General features: G+C 39.2%; 1 protein-coding gene across 3 annotated transcripts; it reads left to right on the top strand.

Annotated features, from left to right (window-relative positions):
- The first annotated feature begins 252 nt into the window (after window positions 1-252).
- Window positions 253-20,470, top strand: LOC122292433 (probable helicase CHR10). Of its 3 annotated transcripts, XM_043100789.1 has the most exons (17): window positions 254-505; window positions 719-726; window positions 1,449-1,527; window positions 1,643-1,803; window positions 2,028-2,159; window positions 2,470-2,650; window positions 3,340-3,475; window positions 3,572-3,689; window positions 13,026-13,115; window positions 13,415-13,522; window positions 13,656-13,859; window positions 15,441-15,566; window positions 15,643-16,307; window positions 16,483-16,628; window positions 17,987-18,151; window positions 20,040-20,154; window positions 20,258-20,470. In XM_043100789.1, the coding sequence occupies exons 1-17, from the start codon at window positions 325-327 to the stop codon at window positions 20,280-20,282; spliced, it is 2,640 nt and encodes an 879-aa protein (XP_042956723.1). In that variant the 5' UTR covers window positions 254-324; the 3' UTR covers window positions 20,283-20,470. The 3 variants fall into 3 exon arrangements, with proteins under 3 accessions (XP_042956724.1, XP_042956723.1, XP_042956725.1); XM_043100790.1 differs by lacking the exon at window positions 15,441-15,566 and having other exon boundaries at window positions 253-505; XM_043100791.1 differs by lacking the exons at window positions 254-505; window positions 719-726; window positions 1,449-1,527 and having other exon boundaries at window positions 1,662-1,803; window positions 2,012-2,159.
- Window positions 20,471-22,360: the final 1,890 nt, after the last annotated feature.

Raw genomic sequence — 22,360 nt, 5'->3', positions numbered from 1 at the left:
AAATATAAATAATTATATTTAAATTTTTTTTATATATAATTTAATTTTAAAAATAAATTTTAAAATTTAAATCGGAATAATTTCAATTACCGGCAGAAACACATCATTTACGAGCCACGTGGAATTTAGAATTACCAGCTCACCATTTACAGCGGTAATATTACCGAGTGGCATATTGGTTAAATTCAGAACTCCGTGAAGGACATTTTCGCCAAGGAAAAGTCTCACACACTCTCTTACTTTAGTTACTTCCCTCCCAAGCTATATTTCAAAAGGCAAAACCTGTGTTCTACTTCTGCACCGTTATCGTTCGGACGGAAGGAGATGAAGTACGAGCAGAGGCTCAAAGCCGCTGCGGAAATCATATTGGCGTCCGATTCACGCACCGTCGACGCTCCAGTGAATGTCGCGGACTTTGGCGTTACGGCCACGCTGAAACCCTACCAAGTTGAAGGAGTGTCATGGCTCATAAGGCGATACACTCTCGGGGTCAACGTTGTTCTCGGTATGATCTTAGCCCAAAATTTCCCATCGCTATGTTTGATTGAGGAGAAAACATGAGAAAGTGAATGATTAAGGGGTCAGTTTTGAACCGTGACTTTCTCAGCAACCAAACAGAGTTCATTGAACTTGCATCGGTGCAATTCATTTTCATTTGTATGCCGTTTTACTGGGAATTGACATCTTAATGCTTATATTTCTCTCCTTGAATTTGCAGGAGATGAGGTATGACTTCTACAGTGACTCTGAATCTGTCTAGTAGTTTTATCTTCCAGACGGTAACGTTTTGCCTGCTAAATCTGGCTTCTAGAAGTAATTATGAGAAAAAAGCATTTAGAATGTAGAGGAAGTTCTAATTTCTCTAACTCGTTAAAAGGTCTTACGGATTGGATCCTTGTTACTTGTTCTCTTCATGCAAAAAGCCTTATAACAGATTATGTTTTTTTTTTTTTTTTTTTCTATTTTGATTTTTTTTTTCAAGGCTTACAAAGACGTCATAATATCAAGTTGATTTTCGTTCTGAACAGCTTGGCCTGCCGATGCATGTTAAAATTTGTTTTGCAATATTCTCTTCGATGCAACTTAGCTCCAGTATGTTCACCTATGAGAAGCCTAATGGCTTTGTGCTTAGTTTTTAACAACCTTCAAATCTTCAACCTTACTTAACTGAGCAGAGAGAGCCAGGACAATAGTAATGCATATAAAGTGCATAAATCAGTGCATGATTTTAATCGGTGTGCTCTGTATCTAATTGAGTTATAACTTAGCTCCAGTATGTTCACCTATGAGAGGCCTGATGGCTTTGTGCTTAGTTTTTAACAACCTTCAAATCTTCAACCTTACTTAACTGAGCAGAGAGAGCCAGGACAATAGTAATGCATATAAAGTGCATAAATCAGTGCATGATTTTAATCGGTGTGCTCTGTATCTAATTGAGTTATTGTCAGATGGGACTAGGCAAGACATTGCAAGCTATCTCTTTATTGAGCTATTTGAAGGTTCATGAGATGTCTCCTGGACCATTTTGTAAGTTAAGAATTTTTTGTGTTCTGAAAATCATGGAGTGTTCATTTTTGGCATTAGTTTGGAGTTTGGACAGAGATGTTTTTTGGCTTCCTTATTTACATTCAATTACTTGCAGTCATAATGTGTCCTCTGAGCGTGACAGATGGTTGGGTGTCAGAGATAGTTAAATTTGCTCCAAACCTAAAAGTTCTTCAGTATGTTGGTGATAAAGAACATCGCCGAGGTTTGCGCAGGACAATCTGTGAGCATGTAAGAGCACAGTCTTCGTCATGCAACGTAAGTTTATATGGCTTCAATGACTAGTATCAGGTGATGGATGTTATATTATCTATTGTTTATTGTCATATGACATTTGTAATTCATAGCACCTAGAAATTTCTCTGGTCAGGCTTTCATTTGAAATATTAGCTTTTGGTCAGGCTTTCATTTGAAATATTAGCTTTTCTCTGCAAGTTGTATGTATTTGTTGATTTTTTTTTTCAAGTTGAATACATTGACAGGGCGTGCGATTGCCTTTTGACATACTGTTAACAACATATGAAATTGCCTTGATGGATCAAGATTTTCTTTCTCAAATACCATGGCAGTATGCAGTAATTGATGAAGCTCAAAGACTCAAAAATCCTTCCAGTGTATGTTTAAGATACCTTGAAACTCATATATTCATGTTAACTCTTGCATTGGCAGGTTGCTGGTGAAAGAAGCACATGGTGCCTATATATTTACAACTTCTTGCAAAATGACAAATTTGAGACCACGACTAAAAAGATTGGCTGATTTTTTTTTCTTCTATTTCTAGTTTATAATCAAAAGCCTTTAAATATGGAACCATATTAGGTGGCCATTTGTCTTCGTTCTAAGCAGATTAAGAGCATTTTTTTTTAATTTAAAAGAGTTTTTTCTATTCTTATTTCAGACACTTAATTGCTTAAACCTCTGCAGGTTCTCTATAAGCTCCTCAAAGAGCGCTTTCTTATGCCAAGACGGTTGTTGATGACGGGCACACCTATCCAAAACAATCTCTCTGAACTTTGGGCTTTGATGCATTTTTGTATGCCTTCAGTCTTTGGGACACTAGATCAATTTCTTTCCACCTTCAAGGAAGCTGGAGATCCTTCATCAGGTTATCTTCTATCTGACATCAGTTTTTCTTCTCAATTTTTTCTGTTCCTTGGATGAAAGCCTGCCAACAGAAAGTTGTTCAGTAGTTTTGGCTTTTCCACAACAATGCTTTGTGACAAGTTTGAGTGATTACTTCTGCTGTAATTAAGTATGATATACATTTTTTTTCAAATTCTTACCCGTATGTAAATAACCATGTAATCAGTTGAAAGGTTGGTTAGCAAAGCCAAATGGTTGTTGATGCAATTATCATAAAAACATACATGAAAAGATGGAAAAATTAATTCATGGGTAAAAGAGTCCAAGAAACCATCAATGAAAAAGAACTTGTATCAGTGGGCTTGCTGCTTTTCAGAAATGTAATGCCATCTAAGTTTCTAAAGATCTTAATGGGATAACTTTTCATCCAGTTTAGGTTTTGAAACATTCATCGAGTGTCTAAACGTGTAACATCAAGTTCTCACCTTTCTTTAGTACCTAGTTTTTACTACTTTAATCCTCAAAATTGAGAGAAAAAAAGTAATTATTAGGACTAACTCTTTTTTCGTCCTTCAGTGATTAACCAAGTTTCTCAATCATGATAAGTTTATGGTTCAGGGTCAGGACTTATTTATGTAATTGTTCTGGTCAAGACGGTTTTGGGAAATTTTCTTTTATGAGTAAGATAAGAATTTTATTATTCTTGAACAGGTCATGGTGCAGCTGAACTCAAGGAGCAATTTAGAAGTTTAAAATATATATTGGGAGCCTTCATGCTTCGACGAACAAAATCAAGGCTTATTGAGTGTGGAAATCTAGAGCTGCCCCCTCTCACTGAGATAACTGTGTATGTTTTCAGCCCCGCTTTACTTCACTAGCAACTTCAGCAAAGATTTGTAGGCTTCCTTACTTTTTAGGTTGCTGAGGTACCTTATCCAAACAGAATGGTGCCCCTGGTCAGCCTGCAAAAGAAGGTTTACATGTCAATATTGAGAAAGGAGCTTCCTAAACTGCTTGCTTTATCTTCAGGAACTTCAAATCATCAATCCTTACAGAATATTGTATGGAAATTTATCAAACTTTTGCCCTTCGCATGTTTCTTCCCTGTGATTCCATATGCACTTTGCAGAACTGCAATTTCTTCGTTCCTTAAATTCTAGATATCCACATGAAAGAACTATTTTGCCTATTATATGCTTTAGGTTGACCAAAAATTATATTATTAAGATGTAGTGATCGAATTTTTCTGGTGTGAGGGACCTGCGTGAATCATGATACTAGGGCTGCAGATGTATTGTGCTTTCTCATAGGATTTTTTTAAGCCTAATGTGGGGATTGATGGATTACTTGATCGATTATCCCCTAAATATAGAACTGAAACTCTGGCTGGCTTGAGCTTGGGAATTATTATGTTCACAATCTGAAAATTATGTTTTTTTCCTTATAGGTAATCAAGAAATTGTATTCATAGAAATAGGCAAAGTCAAGGTACACATGAAGTATACATGAGGAACACCTAGCTAGAGGTTACAATAGAAAGAAGAAGGTCATGGACACTTAGCGTGTTACAAACTATGGCCCCCGCCCATAAGAATAATGACTTAAGAAAATAAACTTTTAGCTCATCCATTGTTCTCTCTTGATCTTCGAAGGTTCTAGCATTTCTCTCCCTTCAAATACATCAACACATACATATTGGGATTATTCTCCAAATTGCTGCTACTTGTGAATTGCCATGGAGTCCTCTCCTGAAAATAATGTTAGGCTCGAGGTTTGTCATCCCTCTGTCATAGGACTTTGACAGGTTTTTGTGCGTGGCTCGGCACGTGGGGGGCCTCCCACCGGTCAAATCAATTGTTGGGAAGTCAGAAGGGCCACAGGAAACGAGGCGACACACACTGATGATGGGGACAGGTGGCCTCGAGAAACTCAACTGACGCAGGTTTGGGCAGACATAAGAGGGCAGTAACGGACGTGTGGGGAGCACGAACTAATCCACAGCGTGGGATGTGATGAGATGCTAGATTGAGCCCAATCGTTGGGAATTAATGAGGCGCCAGAAGCTCAAAGGCCCTCTAGCATTAATGACGAGACGAACGGTCGCGGGGTACATGTCTATGAAAGGTGTCACAGAAATGTTTTGAATTCCCATCAAATTTCTGTGATGGAAATTTGGGGGGTACTGTGAGGGGGATTTGTTGAGTTTTGGCTTGATTTCCTGCTAAAAATGTATTTTTTGGGGCTTGGCTTGACTGTTGCTTGACTGTGGCTCGACCCTGGCTCAAGTTAAGGTTCCGCTCGACCTCCGCTTGACAGTCCGCTCGAGCGAACTCATCCAGAGAGTTCCGCTCGACCTCTGCTTGACAGTCCGCTCGAGTGAACTCATCCAGAGAGTTCCGCTCGACCTCCGCTTGACAGTCCGCTCGAGCGAACTCATCCAGAGAGTTCCGCTCGACTGTCCGCTCGAGCGAATTCATCCAGAGAGTTCCGCTCGACTATCCGCTCGAGCGAGAATGCAACCCTAACGTGCGCTCGACACTTCGCTCGACGTCCGCTCGAGCGAATGTTCTGGTTAGCGCCTTGTGCTATAAATACATCATTTTCTCTTCATTTTGAAGAGCCCTCAGTAGCCAAGTTAGGGAGAGTTTTGAGAATCCTTTTGTACACAATCCTAAGAGTCCATTGGGTGTATTGGGGCTTTAGGATTAAGGATTTTGTCATCAATACTCTTGTACTCCATCTTTGTTCATAGTGAATTTGTTGAAACCGACCCCGACAGTGGACGTAGGCTCACATTGAACTGAACCACTTAAATCTTGGTGTTCTTTGTGTGCTTGTTGTTTATTTTGTTGCTTCCGCTATTATTTACTTCAACTTAACCTTTGTTTGTTCGGTCCATTCCCAACAAACTGGTATCAGAGCGTCAAGCTCTTTGCAAAATCTTGAGGAATGGCTATGGCAAAGTTTGAAGTAGAGAAATTCGACGGTCAAAACAGCTTTAGCTTATGGCGCATCAAGATGAAGGCTTTGTTACGACAACAAGGCTTGTCAAAAGCTTTGGAGGGGAAGGTATCCGAGGATTCTCCTGCATCGTCAAGAGAAGAAGATGAGAAGGCACATAGTGTCATTTTGTTGTCACTATCAGATGGAGTTTTGAGGGAGGTTGGTGATGAGGAGACCGCTTCCGGTCTTTGGTCCAAGCTTGAGAGCTTGTATATGAAAAAGTCGCTCACCAACCGTTTGCATTTGAAGCAGCGACTATACACTCTCAAGATGAGGGAAGGTACTCCTATTTCCGATCATCTAGATGAATTTAATAAAACTATTATGGATCTAAGGAATATTGATATTAAGCTTGATGATGAGGATCAAGCATTAATTTTGTTGTGTTCGTTGCCGGTATCATTTGAAAGTTTTGTGAACTCGATGTTGTATGGTAGAGATACCGTCTCCTTGGTAGATGTAAAATCTGCTTTGAATTCTAAGGAGTTGAGAACAAAATTGGGTGTACAAGGCACGAACAATCAAGCCAATGGTTTGTTTGTAAAATATTCCTCTGGTGGTAGATCTAATGGAAGAGGTTCGGATTATGGTGGGAGTAATTCCAGTAGTAGCTCTAAATTTAACAAGAAAAATGTTAAATGTCACTACGGTCATAGGTTTGGTCATTACAAGAATGAGTGTCCCAGATTGAAGGAGGAAAGTAAAAGTTCCTCCAATGTTGTTAGCGTTGAACAATCTAACAACTCTGATATTGTCCTAGCAGTCAGCAGCTCTAGTGGTCACTTTGGTAACAAGTGGGTCATGGATTCAGCTTGTACATTCCATATGTGTTCCAGGATAGATTGGTTCACTACCTATGAATCAATCAACGGTGATTCCGTTTTGGTTGGAAATGATATGGCTTGTGATATTGTTGGGATTGGTTCAGTTGATATTAAGATGTATGATGGAATCGTTAGAACCTTGTCTAACGTTCGGCATATTCCATCTTTGAAGAAAAATCTTATATCTTTGGGCATTCTTGACTCCTTTGGTTACCAGTATTCAGCTGGAGGTGGAGTCATTCGAGTCTACAAGGGCTCTTCGGTGGTAATGACAGGGAAGAAGACAGATGGTCTTTATTTTCTTCAGGGCAGTACAGTGATTGGTGGAGCATCTTTAGATGTTCCAGATTCAGGTATTACTCATTTATGGCGCATGTGATTGTGCCATATGGATGAATGAGTATGGTCATTTATGAGTAGGCAATTTTTGCTTTGTGTAATCAGAAGACAGAAAAACTTGATTTGTTTGTTTGCATTGTATTCTTGTAAAGCAGTGCTGAATTAGGTTTGCTGGAGTTTATGTCTTTATGATTTTTTGGGGGTACATCTAGTGTGATGTGGTGCCCTGTTTGTACTCATATTTGTTGATGACCATTTGAAGAAGAGTCTGGATTTGTTTATCTTTGTTTTGTGATGTGTTTGATGTGTTCAAGCATTTGTGAAGGCTAGTGATCTACAGACAAGAAGGTAGAGCGTTGTTCATACCATACAGTTGGGTCCACTCCACAGAAATGGAGTAGTTGAATGGAATGAGACGGACTCTTGTGTGAGAGCCCGTAGTATGCTTTTGGATTTGCCAGGCTTGTCTACAGATTTGGGTGAAGCGGTCGACACAACTTGCTATTGGGTGAACCTTCTCTTCTTTACAATTTGTTTTTCAGTTGTTGTTTCCACAGGAAAGGAGAGCATGGTTATAGCAAGAAGGTGGAGTTGCTGGGAGAGCTTCACAACAGAGTGCAGGTGGTACTCTAGATCATGCTATTGAAATTAAGTATGATTTTGATTTTGGCATTGGCATACAGTGAGAGCAAGTCTACAGTTTCATCTGGTAGATAGAGGAGACAGTTTAGTCACCTTTGGGATATGCTCATGCAGACTTTGAGGTGTTCTTACTTTGGCAGAGAATATTTGTTGTTAGCCTCCGTGTGTATTCAGAAGCTGTTGTTCAAGTAAGCAGTCTGTTCAGTGGTGTGTTGTCTTTTGTGTGAAGAGGTTGATTCTTCATTAGGACCAAGCTTGTGATTTGGTCAAGTTGTCTATGGTATTGAAGACTTTTGGGTGGAAATTGAGTTCTTCAAGGATAGACGTTGTGTTCGGGGTTTGTGATTCCCCTTTGGTGATTTGTTGGTGGGAATCGATTTCTTGGTTAATGGTTTTTTGTTTAGGCTTGACGGAATTCAAGCCAAGGTGGAGATTTGTTGAGTTTTGGCTTGATTTCCTGCTGAAAATGTATTTTTTGGGGCTTGGCTTGACTGTGGCTCGACCGTGGCTCGGCCCTGGCTCAAGCTAAGGTTCCGCTCGATAGTCCGCTCGAGCGAACTCATCCAAAGAGTTCTGCTCGACCTCCGCTCGACAGTCTGCTCGAGCGAACTCATCCAGAGAGTTCCGCTCGACCTCCGATCGACTGTCCGCTCGAGCGAATTCATCCAGAGAGTTCCGCTCGACTGTCCGCTCGAGCGAGAATGCAACCCTAACGTGCACTCGACACTTCGCTCGACGTCCGCTCGAGCGAATATTCTGGTTAGCGCCTTGTGCTATAAATACATCATTTTCTCTTCATTTTGAAGAGCCCTCAGTAGCCAAGTTAGAGAGAGTTTTGAGAATCCTTTTGTACACAATCTTAAGAGTCCATTGGGTGTATTGGGGCTTTAGGATTAAGGATTTTGTGATCAATATTCTTGTACTCCATCTTTGTTCATAGTGAATTTGTTGAAACCGACCCCGACAGTGGACGTAGGCTCACATTGAGCTGAACCACTTAAATCTTGGTGTTCTTTGTGTGCTTGTTGTTTATTTTATTGCTTCCGCTATTATTTACTTCAACTTAACCTTTGTTTGTTCGGTCCATTCCCAACAGGATTATTCTTGGGGCTAGCCCAGGCTCAATGGGCTCAGCCCACAAGGCACAGGGCCTGAGAACAATGAAGGAGTCACGCCAGGCCGGCTTAGGAAGCCCGGTAGCAAGAGCAGTTGGAGAGCACGTGCTAATCGAGAATCACCTGACACCATTACTGGTTGATAGGACCTTGCAAGCAAGGATGAGAATGGTACCTGCCCCAAAGCCCCGGTGGTTGAATACGTCCAGGAATAGGGCGGGCCTGACCAAGGACATGCCGCATTAAATGGGACACAAAGATGGGCACACTATAGCCAAGGAACCACGATGCATTTAATGCCCCCCATGACAAACACGCCACGACGTGCCTCCTGGAACGTCAGTGAACAGTGCGACCATGCCCTTCCACACTGATACTTGACAGAAGGATTGACAGTGGGCTTGACCCGAGTATGGACTGACACCCCACGATCTCCCTCGCGCAGGGAGCTTGGGCTAGGTATAAATTCCCCCTTCCTCACTCAAGGGAAGGTCTTGGACACACTTGTATATTTCTTTTACCCTCCATAGCCAACATAGAAAACCACAAACTAACTTTAGTATCGGATGTGTCACTCACCACCTCGGAGCTCTCATTTCTTCTTAGTTGCAGGTCATCGGGTTGGGCTTCCGTGGAGTTGCTCGGGCTGCAAAACACAACATCAATAGGGGGTTAGAAATTTGAGGTTGTTTAATAAAGCAGTCATTGGGAAATGGCTTTGGAGATATCATGAAGAGAGAGATGCTTTACTTATAAAAAAAAAATGAAGAGAGAGATGCTTTATGGAAGAATGTTGTTGCTGCCAAATATGGGAGTGGGTGGGGGGGGGGGGGGGGGGATTGGTGTTCTAAACAAGTTAGAGGAGTGTATGGGATAAGTTTATGGAAGTGTATTAGGAAAGGTTGGGGGGAGTTTTCTGAACATATCAAATTTAAGATGGGGGAAGGGAAGAGGATTCTCTTTTGGCATGATATTTGGTGGGGGAATCAGCTCTGAAATCAGATTTTCCATCTCTGCACAGGATGTCAAAGGATCAAAATGTTGTTGTGGCAGATTATCTTCAATGTATGGATAATAATATTTTATGAAATGTTGATTTTTTAGAAATCCTAATGACTGGGAAGTTAATGTTGTTTCAGATTTTTTGGGAAGGATTTATAATTCAAAAGTGATGCAGGGAAAGAGGATAGGCTATTGTGGGACTATGCTGGAAATTTTAGGTTTTCAATCAGTTCTTATTATAAGGTGCTTAATTGTAACCCTGGCCGTGTGTTTCCATGGAAAAGCATCGGAGGGTGAAGGTACCTACTAAAGTGGTGTTCTTCAATTGGGTGGTTGCTCTAGCGAAAGTATTGACTACGGATAATCTTAGAAAACGTGGATTGTATATAGCCGATTGGTGTGTCATGTGCAAGAAGAATGGAGAATCTGTAAGTCATCTTTTTTAACATTGTGAGGTGGCAAACTCTTTGTGGTATGAGGTTATTGGTCGGATTGGTTTATTTTGGGTGATGCCTAAGGAAGTAGAGGAGCTTCTTGCATGTTGGTATGGTTGTGAGGTGAGGAAAGATGTTGCTGCCAGGTGGAGAATGATTCATTTGTGTTTAATATGACGTCTATGGCTTGAAAGAAATGGGAGATGTTTTAAAGATAATGAATGCTCTTTTGAAGATTTTTGAAACTTTTTCTTTTATACTTTGAGTTTGTGGGCTAAGATCTTTGTAAGGAATGACGAGAATGTAATGAATCTGTTTCTATTTTAGTATTCCTGTTTTCCTGTTGTCTAGAGTGTTGTAGTAGGTATTTCCTTTGTATACTTCTTGTGTACTTGGGTTATGTCTATTCGTAATAATAAAATTCTTATTAATTATATAAAAAAAAAAATAATTGGTGCTTTTGCTCACCTAAACCTATTCGTGTGGTTCATAGCTTTCATTCCTTGGAAGTGAAGAAAGAAAAAGAGCTACCAAAAGATTACTCATTGAGCCTTATGGACTTGGTCCACTGGTTGAAACTTGTCACTTAAAGAAAGAGTGCGTTGGAATCGTCGAGTCCCTGTTGGACCATCCAAAATTTGATGTCAACATACAATTGGGTAGGGGTGGGCAGTGCCCGCGGGTGGACCCGTCTGCATCTGGCCCCCCCAGCGGAGGGGGGACGGACTAAGCCCAACCTCGCCCCAGTTTTCCCCAACCCCGCATTATAAAATCTATAAATATATATGTATTTATATCCAAAAAAAAAAAAAACCCAGCCATAAAATGATGTTGTTTTGTATGGACAAAGTGACGTTCTGGTATGGGGTGTTAAGTCACCCCTATGACTCCCCCGGCCCCTTCTCTCTCTGTCCTTTGAAACTCTTGAAGCCCTGAATCTCTCTTTCCCTCACTCTGTCTCTCTCTCATCCTTGTCTACTTTGTCGTCATTCGTCTGTTTGTGGTATGCCGTCTACTTTGTCGCCATATGTCTGCATCTCTGTACCGAACGCCCGAAGGTAAGGTTTAAATCGAAACTAAATTAACTCTTTTTTTTTTTGTCAGTATGGAGATTGGAGGAAGGATGGGATTAAATGGAGGAGTTGGAGGATGAGATTGTGTCATTGTGAATTGTGTGTTGTGGAGAATCGTTTTGTGCATGTGTTTTGAGGGTTTACGTAAACCCTAACTTAATTTAGGGTTTTCTCACATTAATTTTGCATTTTAAGTGGATCCCTAAATTAATTTAGGGTTTTGGGATAATTGATGTTAGTAGCTGTGAATTTGTGGTGTTGATGTTAGTGGCTGTGAATCTGTGGTGCTGATGTTAGTGGCATGTTTTTATTTCAGATTTTTGACTGTTTTGGAGAATGTCTACTCTGTCAGATTTTAGTGATAGCTTCCCTACCCCTACCCCAACACCTAACCCTAGATCTGCCACTAGACCTACGGACCCTAGTCCTAACCGTACGGAGACGGGATACATTACTACATCACAATTAAAGGTCCACTTAGAAGAACAATGTAAGAAAAGTCTAATATTAAAATCCTTACAATAGAAGAGTCAATTTTGACTACAGATTGGACTAAAAAAATGGCAGATGGACCAATCGACCAAATGATCTATTCTCATCTTCATCTTGATCCCCATCTCATCTTGGTTAGTCAGATTTTTGTAACTTTTTCATTTCTCATATATGTTTGTAATTTTAATTTTTGTTTCTTGTTTATAATTCTAATTTATTTTCCTATTAAATTGTTAATGTTTCAAGTTTTATAATATCACAGTCTCACAGTAGGCTGCACTAATTACATGTCTTTTCCACCCATGACCACCCCAAATGTCAAACGGCTCACTTATTTGTATAGTTGGATTTAGTGATTCACTTATTTGTAATGTTGCTACAATGTCCTTTATATGTTTCTAATTTTGTAATTGTTTTCTCATAATTTGTATTATTGTAATAACTTAGTTATGATTATTAATTTGTTTTTGATAGGTAATGATGATTATTAATTTATTACTTAATAGTTACTACTTCTGTAGTTAGTTGCAAGTTGCAACTTAATAGTGTATTATTTTTATTACTGTAGTTTTATTTTATTTTATTTTTTGTTATTTGAAAATTTCTAGTTAATTTTTGGGCCCAAAATGGCCTAGAACCTGATTTAAGCTGTTTTTGGGCCCATAAACCTGTTCTGGGCCGATGGCCCATTTGGGGGCTGACGGACGGGGTGTCTGCCCCTCCCCCCGGTACCCAGACGGGGTACCCCTCCCCTGCAGACCGGGGGTGAATTACAGGGTGGAAAACCCCACCCCGCCCGTGTGCGGGGGGCGGGGAGGGGGCTACTCTGCCCGTAGGGTGTGGGTAACACCCTTACAACTGGGTATTTTTATGGAGTGTTAGGTAATTCTATTCTTGATTTAGGGGCCATATCAATCAATTTGGCCGCTTTAGCATGGAGGTAAAAAGTAGCATCATAATTGGTATGAGATACAGGAAAATGTTAAAATGGCAAGACAGTACAATGACCTAGGATGGTTCTTCAGCAGCTTGCCTCTTTGGAAGACAGTCATATTTTATATTATCTGCTTCGATATATGTCTCTCTTTCAATTTGTTCTGGCATGATGAAGCATAGAATATGACTTCATAGTAGAATTCTATACTGTTGGTGAAGCGCATAGAAATCTTGAAAATCTGAAAAATTGATGTTACTTTTGAAGTTCTCAAAGTGTATTTAAGTACTAACATGGTACTGTTTGTCTGTAATGTTGTAGTTCTTGATTTACTGCTTTTCAACTTTAAATGATTTGTTTGGTTCCCCCGTCATAAAAAACTTTAAATGATTTGTTAATTCTTTATTCATTTCTCTTTTTTTATGCAATTAACGTTGTTGTTTTTACTTATATGAGTGTGTTTTTGCTTGTATGGATGTGGATATGTACCACTGTAAAGCTTACAAGGTCGTTGACCATTTGATTGCCACTTTATACAGGTAATGCAGCTAAGAAAAGCATGCAGCCATCCTTACCTCTTTCCTGGTATTGAGCCTGAACCCTTTGAAGAAGGGGAACACCTGGTCCAGGTGCATTACCTTGTTATGTTAATTTTTTTAGAGGGATTATTTTTTGATAGGCTGTTAATTTGATTCAGTCATGGATGATTATGTTGGATGTCAAGCAAGTTGTGTGGTTTCAGAACTCTATTACTTCTGAATCATTAAAATTAAAAATAGGGGGACAAAAGCTCGTTAGTTTTGTTATTGAGGCTCAAAATGGAAAAACTCTGGGTTCGTTGTCTGGGTTCGAGTTTAAATCTGCCTTTTGTGCTCTGATGATGTTTCCTGCTGTTGGAATCGCTATTCATTTGTGATTTCCTGATCAGGTCAGCAGTAAACTAATGATTTTGGACCAACTACTCCACAAGCTATATGATTGTGGACACCGCGTCCTTCTCTTTGCTCAGATGACACATACACTTGACATTTTACAGGTTCTTGTCTTTTACCAAAAGATAAAATAATCTTTTCCGTTAAATTATGTATTTAAAAAAAAAACTATTATTTGAATTCCACTAATTTGTTTGTTTGCAGTTTATTTTAAAATGTGTTCCATACGCAATGCAGGATTTCCTGGAGTTACGAAAATATTCCTACGAACGTCTTGATGGATCAGTTCGAGCTGAGGAGCGCTTCTCTGCAATAAGAAGTTTCAGTGGGCAATCGGTTAAAGGGAGCTTGAATTCTGAATCTGACCAAAATGGTTCATTTGTTTTTATGATCTCTACCAGAGCTGGGGGAGTTGGCCTGAATCTTGTGGCTGCTGATACTGTGAGCTTTATCAAACTCAACCAACTATGCACTTCTTGTTGTTTAAATTGGAAGCTGGAACTTTAGACTTTTGGTGATTCATCATTATGATCCAGTTAATATGTTTTTGTGGTACACAAGGAAAATGATATACATACATACATCACATACATATATATATCTATATATATTTATATCCAACACCAGATATATTAGATCGTTCTAGCTGTTGCTAAATTCCAATCATTTTAAGTCTATACTTGTAATGACATGCATGGACGGTGTACAATTGCAAAGAAAATTAGTTCTACATGGAAACCCAGTCTCTAGTAATAAATGAAGGTTTGTGCTGAGAAATAAGATATATATGCATTGAAACAAAAATGAGTTATATGTATAGCTTTTCACTTCCTTCTGATTGGATAAATTCAAGCTCGTAGGGGAATGACTACAATGAATGGATTGGACACATTACTGTCAGATACTGAATGGTTCTTTTACTCGTAGAGAAACTCACTCTCAGTAGTAGGCTATCCAATTTCATAGGATGAGGAAAATTATGAGATGAGGAAGGACTTCTTTCATCAATAGGTGAATAACCACCATTTTTAAGAACAGACGTAGCCACCACGAAAAAAGTAATGGAAAGCTTACTAAAGGTATTAGCCAGGCTGTAATAATGTGAAGTTGTCCATTTGTTGGGAAGATGGTTCAGTGGATCAATAACAAATGACTAGATGGCATCTTTCAGATGCATTAATAGAGATGAATTTGCTAGTAGCTTGGTGAGCCTTGCATTGGAGGTTGAAGTCAATTTTTTTTTATAAGTGGAGGCTGAAGTTAATTTCATGGGGATGACATGGAAAATACATCAGAACATGAAGGCTGTGATGATGTGGCTGGTTCTAGTGATGACATAATTTTGAATATATCTCGTAATGGTAAAGCTCAGTAGTGGTGATTCTTGCCAATGGGAGTATCTTATTGGATGTAAGTTGGGAAATGGATTTGCACTAATGGACTAGGATAACGTAGAAGGAAGAGACTGCATAGTCTTAATCAGCTCAACAATGTTTAAGAAATCAATATGATTATGTGGAAAGAAGAGTGTTTCAATAATTTTTTCCTTGTCTCACCGCTGTGTGAAATTGACTTCAAAAGATGAGCATCACTTGTCATTGTCTTTAGCATTTCCTTTGGAGGCTTATGAATTTCAGTTGCTTGCCTCTGATCAATGAGAATGTAGTCATAAATAACTGATTAATTATTTTAGAGATTATATTAACAGAAATTTGGAGGTGAGGGTACACCCCAAGTTCAAAAGGCCCTAATGCAGGTTGTGCCTGCTCTAGGTGTGAATGAATATCAGACAGGATATCGCTGGAGTTTGAAAGTATGTTATGTTTAAGTAACTTACTAGTATAAGTAGTAAGTAGAAGCTTACTAGTATAATGTAGACTTATAAAAAAAAAACTTACTAGTATAATGTAGAAGCCTACCTAGATCTTGATCTTCCTTGAAGTTGCTTTGGAGCACAACTGTGTTTTCTTATGATATATTTATGTTGTAAAAACAATTGGTTTATTTCAACCCACACTGTAGGTTATATTCTACGAGCAAGATTGGAACCCTCAAGTGGATAAGCAGGCTTTACAGAGGGCACACAGGATTGGTCAAATGAATCATGTTTTGTCTATAAATCTAGTTAGCAGGCATACTGTGGAGGAGGTGGGATTTTATATATCAGGCTGTAATGTTGAAGACATCAATATATGGTTTGTTGGTGACGTTTTTGTTTATGTAGGTCATTATGCGGAGAGCAGAGAGGAAGTTGCAGCTTAGCCATAAAGTTGTAGGGGATGATGTTATGGACTCCGAAGGTAAAAACAGGGCAGGAGTTGAAACTGGTGATTTGCGGTCTATCATATTTGGGTTACAAATGTTTGATCCTACCGAGATCAGCACTGTGAATTCAGATGAGTTGCAGGTGTCTGAATTGGATGTTATTGTTGAAAAGGTACTTGCAAAGCGATATGAAAAGATTGCAAGCAAGGATGATAGGAAATTTGAGGTCAATCCATTCGATCCATTAAGTGAATATGATACTGTTGTTGGGGGAAGTTCCACCTCAATAAGTTTAGATCCTGGTCTTGATGAGGCTTCATATCTTTCCTGGGTTGAGAAATTCAAGGAGGTGCCACAATCTGGTAGTAACCCAATCCCAGAGTTTCGAAGTAGAAGGGAGGCTCATGAGGAAAAGTCTCTAAAACTTGAGGCTGCAAGGAAAGAGGCTGAGGAGAAGAAGTTGCGTAATTGGGAAGCCCTTGGATACCACTCGTTGACTGTAAAAGACCCTATCGACCCTGTGAATGGTGATATGATGTCAGAATCAGGTTTCCTTCATTTTGTTTATGGAGATTGTACTCATCCATCAAGAGTTTGTCCATCCGAGCCTACTGTTATCTTCAGGTAGGTTCATTGTTCTGGAAGTGCCTTCATGTTACCTTCTCATTGGTATAACAACGGCATTGCTAGTTCATATTGTTTCTCCTATGTCTTTTACCCTCTTTTGGCAATTTGAAGATCATTTTCTAAGGTTTATTTAATTTTTTTATTCTTTTAGCTGATGACACTAACATTGCAGTTGTGTTGATGACTCTGGAAACTGGGGCCATGGTGGAATGTTCGATGCACTGACCAAACTTTCCGCAAGTATCCCCAATGCATATCAACGTGCTTCTGAATTTGGGGACCTGCATCCTGGTGATCTGCATCTTATAAGAATTAATGGTCAGCTTCTGTCTGCTCTCTTCCCTGTATTTGATTGTTTATTCCCAAATCTGTTTGGACTGTTTAAGAACACACAATCAAATCTTATAAGTTATTCAGGTACCGATTACAGGAATTTCATAACTATGTTCTACTCAGAGGTCTAACAGGACATTATTACTTGTTCGGACCAAGTAACAAGTCCTGATACCTATATATGTCAGTAGAAAATTGTGGTAACAGTGCTTCAAATATAGGTTTTTGGTCAAGGTTGTTTCAAATCATCTTGTTCTCAAGTATCTCAACTTTAGAATTCCATCTAGATGAATTCTTAGATTTATCCTAGAAGGTAGCAAGCTCCACTGATGGCCTCATCCTCAACTATTTACAAGCTCCTTGAGGAAGGACACCCTGGCTAACCTCATGTTTCGTTGCCAACAGCTTGTTCCCACTTATGAGAAAATTTTAAATGCTTTTACTCTTGAAAGAAATAGAGAAGCCCAAATAGCATGTTTCCAGTTCATAGTTGATGACTTTACAAAGAAGCATATCAAAATTAGATACTATTTATGTAATGTCTCCCTATAACAATATGTAACCTTCGTACAGTCCATCTTATAAGAGATTTGGGATTATCATGCGAGACCATGCAATATCAATTGGCCTGTTAACATATGCAGATACCATCCTTGGAATTCGAAATGAATCCTAGTTAGGTTTTACTCATGTTTACAACCTGTATATTTGGGCTATGCCATCGATTGCAGCTATTCGCCATTTGCCTCTCCATCAATTAGATGTTAAGAATGTTTTTCTTCTTGAGGACTTACATGAAAAGGTTTACATGCACTTGCCACCTGGATTTTATCTCCAGGGGGAGGGAGTGAAAGGGCGCCGCCATCCAAGATTGAACTCAGTTGGGGGTTGAAGTGCTTGACAACGTAGAAAGAACTCTCTCAATCCCCCGAGGGCAACCCACATAGGATAATCAACTATGTTCTGGCTTTTAACTGATATTAACAACTAATCTGATGAGTCTTATTTTTCTTTTGGTTAGTAAGATTGATAAAATTTGTTAGCAAAACTTTTCTAGTTCAATTTCCTTAGAGCATTGACAGTAATTTTGGGATGAACCAACCCGTTCGCTTGGGCTCTTGCCTATTCTCATAATCAATAAAATCTTATTTACCTATAAAAAGGAAATTGTTTTGGATGAACCAAGCTCCGCTGCTTTTTTAATGAAAATAATCTCTATTCTTTAACATGGGTACTTTATGGGTGATATCCTTACTTCAGCATTCAGTTTTTTCTTTCAAGTACTTAGTTTTTTTATTTAAAAGTACGTGTTATTTAATTCTAACCCATTTGTTGCTATGCAGGGGATTGCAATGAGGAGAATGCAGATGATTGTCCTCCTCAATGGGCAGCTTTGGCTGTTGTACAATCTTACAATTCTAGGCGTAAAGTCCCTCGTAGCAAGATCTCTCTTTCTGACTTGGAATGCTGCTTATCAAAGGCATCATTCTCAGCAGCTCAAAACTCTGGTAAGGTCTCCATGCATTAAGTTGGCTCAATAGGCTGGATGGCAGGGGCCCTGTCGCCCATCTGCCTGCCCTTATTGGCCAACCCCTAGTTGGGTGGCTAAGTGCCCCCAGTCGTTAGATGTCGGGGTACAGGCCTTCACCCGCACTCGAGAACCCAGGCGGGGATGGGTCCGGTTGGGCCTAGACCCTCCAGCATTGGGCCCTGTTCGTCTGCATATATGTATATATATTTTTAAAAAATTATTTTCTTTAGTAAAATGATGTCTTTTTGATATAGGATTTTCTTATAAAATCCCCCAGCCCTTCTGCTCCTTGCATCTCTCTCTCTTTTCTCTCTGTCTCTCTGTTTTAGTGTTTTATGGCGTCACCTTCGTGGTCTCTCACCGTCGCCTCTAGCCAGTATCTTTCTGGTTGGTAACGTGGTGTTTCATTGGTTGCCTTGTTGGCTGGTCGTTCACTGGGTAGGTCTTGGTTTTTTCAGTAGTCATGGGTGGGTGGTGGCGCTATGTTTGAGGGGGTGGACAGATAGACCAAGGGGTCAATTTGCCCTCGGCAGCTAGACGGGGGGACTTGCTCATGAGGGCTGTGGCTGGAGCTTGGGGGCCCAAAGCTACCACCTCTCCCCCGTGGGGGGCGGGATAGGGGCACCCTCCATTTGGCACCCCCCCCCCCCCCCCCCGGGGGGGCAGGGGGGGTGTAGGATCACCTCTATGACTCAGTATTTAGTGTTTTTTGTTGTAGCATTGAAAAGTGTATGGGCCGGCTCTGGCATTTTAGGGTGTTTTTCTTTTTAAATTCTAGTAAGTGTTCTCAAATGCCTTTTTATTGGAAGAAATTGAAAAGAAATAAGACATGCTAGGAGTACAAACTCTTTTTATACAAAGAGCTTGCATATCAATGTGTCATTTTAGTAAAAATACCTCAAAATGAATTTTTTTTTTTTTAAAAGGGAAGATTGGGATATAGGCCCACACCAGCCACATCTTAGGTGTCTCTAGTTTGCAGCCACCCAGCTACACTGGTTGGTGAGACAATATATTGGGATGATTTTCATGCGGCCCTCAAGTGCTGCCAAATCTACCCTGCAATGGGCTGGCTCTTGTAAACTAGTCCAAATTGGATTTTTATCTAATCCTTAGCAAAGCCTTCACAAGATCCACAATCCAAACCACTTTACAAAAACAAAAAGAAAAACTATAATGGAACTTTTATCATTTTTTAAAAGCCAATCCTATCGATTATAAAAAAGCCAAAAAAACACATCCTAAACCCTAAACCCCAAATCCTAAACCAAACTACTAACCCCTAAATCCTAAACCCCAAAATCAACCCTAAATCGTAAACTCTAAACCCTCCAAAACCCCAAAGCCCAGACCCCAAACCCTTTCCCGCCCTAAATCCTACTTGCTAAACCCTAAACTCTAAATGCTAAACTCTAAACCCTAAATCCTAAACCTAAACCCCTAACCAACCCAAAACCCTAAAACTAACCCTAACCCTTAAACCCTAACTCTTAAAACCCAATAACCCTATTACCCACTACTTTCAAACTTTTCTTTCCAACATTCTTTCAAGCACTAGGTACACACCAAAAAACTTTTTCTCAGAATTCTTAAAATCTTATTATATGCAAGCATGCTCTCTCATTAGCCAAGATAGGGATATGTCTTCAAGAAAAGATGTTCTTGAAAACTGCTATTAAATGAAGAGTTGGTATTGGATTCTGATGGATTAATATTTAGATTGAATGCTTCAAGTTAGTTATAGTTTGCTGTTTCAATATTTACTTCTAGCGAACAGTTTCATAGACTACTAAGAATTTGAATCCTTTGTTCATTTCTCAGTTTTGAAACATCCTTACCTTCTTTTTTTTTTTTTTTGTCAAAAGCTTCAATCCACATGCCACGGATTGGGTATCAAGATGGATCAGATCGCTCAGATTGGTACACCGTGGAACGTCTTCTACGAAAATATGCTTCTGCATATGGCATAAAAATTTTTGTGTATGTTTAGACCCCTTCTCTCTCTCTCTCTCTCTCTCTCTCTCTCCCCCCCCCCCCCCCCCCCCCCCCAATGCGTGGCAAATTAATTCTTATGATTTTGTAGGTACTATTACCAACGGTCGAGTTGAGTCTTGGCTTTGTGTTGACAATCTCAAATCCTACAAGAGTTGTGGCCTCTAATATAGTGAAGAAGGATATGTGCTTCTCCTTCCTTTGATTCCTATTGGAGATAGACTGGACTTCCTCCTTTAGCTTAAACTTTTCTATTGGGGTGGAATTGTTTCTTTTATCATAAGGTGCAAAGATGTAATTCTCAGTGCTGAATTACACAAATCTAGGATCCTTGATAGGACTGGGCGGTGCTCTGTTTGGCATCTGCCTCGAGACGGGGCTCTTGTTTGCAGACGAGGGGCATGTGAATGCTTGCACACAGCTGTGGGGTAGAGCTAGTGCCCAGGGGCCGAACTTCCCCCCTCACCCATGCGAGGGTGGGGTCAGGACAGGGGGGCCTGTCCCAGAATTGCATTGCGTTTTGAGCTACTTGCCAATATAGCAAGCTAAAAAAAGTAGGAATTATTTTTTAAAAAAATAAAGAAAAAGGAAAAGAAGAGAGGGGTCGCAAAATCTCTAGTAAAATTTTGAGATTCCTTTTTCTTTTTCTTTTTCTTTTTATATAATGATCAAATTTCCTAAATATAAAACTTTCTTGTAAAAGCAAATTATAGCAGAAAATAGATTGGGAAATATGATCATTACATGTAATGGACAGAAAGATAAATCTTGATATTGGTAGGCATCCATTCAAATTCATTAAGGGGGTGAGAAATATGTGGATGCATAAATTGAGCAAATTAGATAGAATGAGAAAGTAAAGATACAAAGTAACTAGAATGTGTTCATAAAGTACCAAGTGAAACAGGTACAAAGTTAAAAACAGATCTTAAATTCATGCAAGTTCAATGAATAAGTAAACCGTCATGCCCATTTTTCACTAAATTATGAAAATAGAAGGATGTGCAGTTTGGTGGGAATGGATATTTTGAGTTTATGTTGGTGTTTCATTCAAGGGGGTGATGGACAGGACGTTAAATCTCTTGTGGTGTTGTTATCGAAGTTGATCTACCTCTACACCAAGGTGGATGATCCATTACTTTTTTGAAACTTGTGTTAATATTTTAGAGATGGTAAATGGTCCAGAATGAAATGAATTTAGGGTGTCAATATGGTTATTGTTGTTTTGTGTTAGGGCAGGAAAACAGTGTCATTATACACAAACAACTGGCAAACTAACTCTCTATTAAATAATTAAATGGAATAGGCAATGTGTCTTCCTAAACAAATCTGCTAGCATACATGATTCTCATCTTCTCATCTTGATAATGCTTCTATATTTTTTAAGAAAAAAATTACTATCTAGAAAGTAGGCACATAGAACTATAGAAAAATATAAGCTAGTTTAGAGAATGACGTAAGGTTTAATAAATAGAATCTTTACATAGCTGGACATATGCATTTAGGAATTGCTTCAAAAGAAATTATTGTTCCAATGTAGAAAAAATGTTAACACGGGCTAGAAGTATCCAAACCCTAAGAACCTTTTCCCTTTTTGGTAAGTAAAACTACCCAATTGTGATGAGTGTGGATGGAACAATCAAAACCTAGTATGAAAAAATGATGCATTCCAAAACAAGTACCTTTTAATTGTAAATGCTTAATCACAAAACCCAAAACAACAAATGGAAGCATAAAAAATGTCTCTCCAAATAATGCATTATGCCAATTCAAATTGTTTCCAACCTAAAAAGGAAAAAAAAAAAAAAAAACACTCATCACCGAAATCTATTATGGTGAGTAAAATCAATAAAGAATGCCACTAACTCAACTAATACAAAAATTGAGTGACCATAAGAGATAATTTAACTCATCTCAAGAGAACTCTTAGAGCATTATAATATTGGTTCTAAAACCAAATCATGTTAATTAATGAAGCTTTTATGTGGGGGGAGTTGAAGTTGATTTAGTTCGAGTTGAAGGGGGGAGGAAAATGTGAGGAGAGTAGTGTTTTATAGGATGAGAAAAGGTTAAATGGCCCCGTTCTTAGCAACTTTGGGGGAAGCTTCGTAAATCTCAGGCCATTGGATATACATCATGCAGACCATGATCCTTTCATGTGCCACACCTTGCTCAAGAAAATAAAAGAAATTGA

Source organism: Carya illinoinensis, chromosome 13 (genome assembly GCF_018687715.1).
Source record: "Carya illinoinensis cultivar Pawnee chromosome 13, C.illinoinensisPawnee_v1, whole genome shotgun sequence".
Lineage (NCBI taxonomy): Eukaryota > Viridiplantae > Streptophyta > Magnoliopsida > Fagales > Juglandaceae > Carya > Carya illinoinensis.
This window is presented reverse-complemented; position numbering and strand designations above follow the sequence as displayed.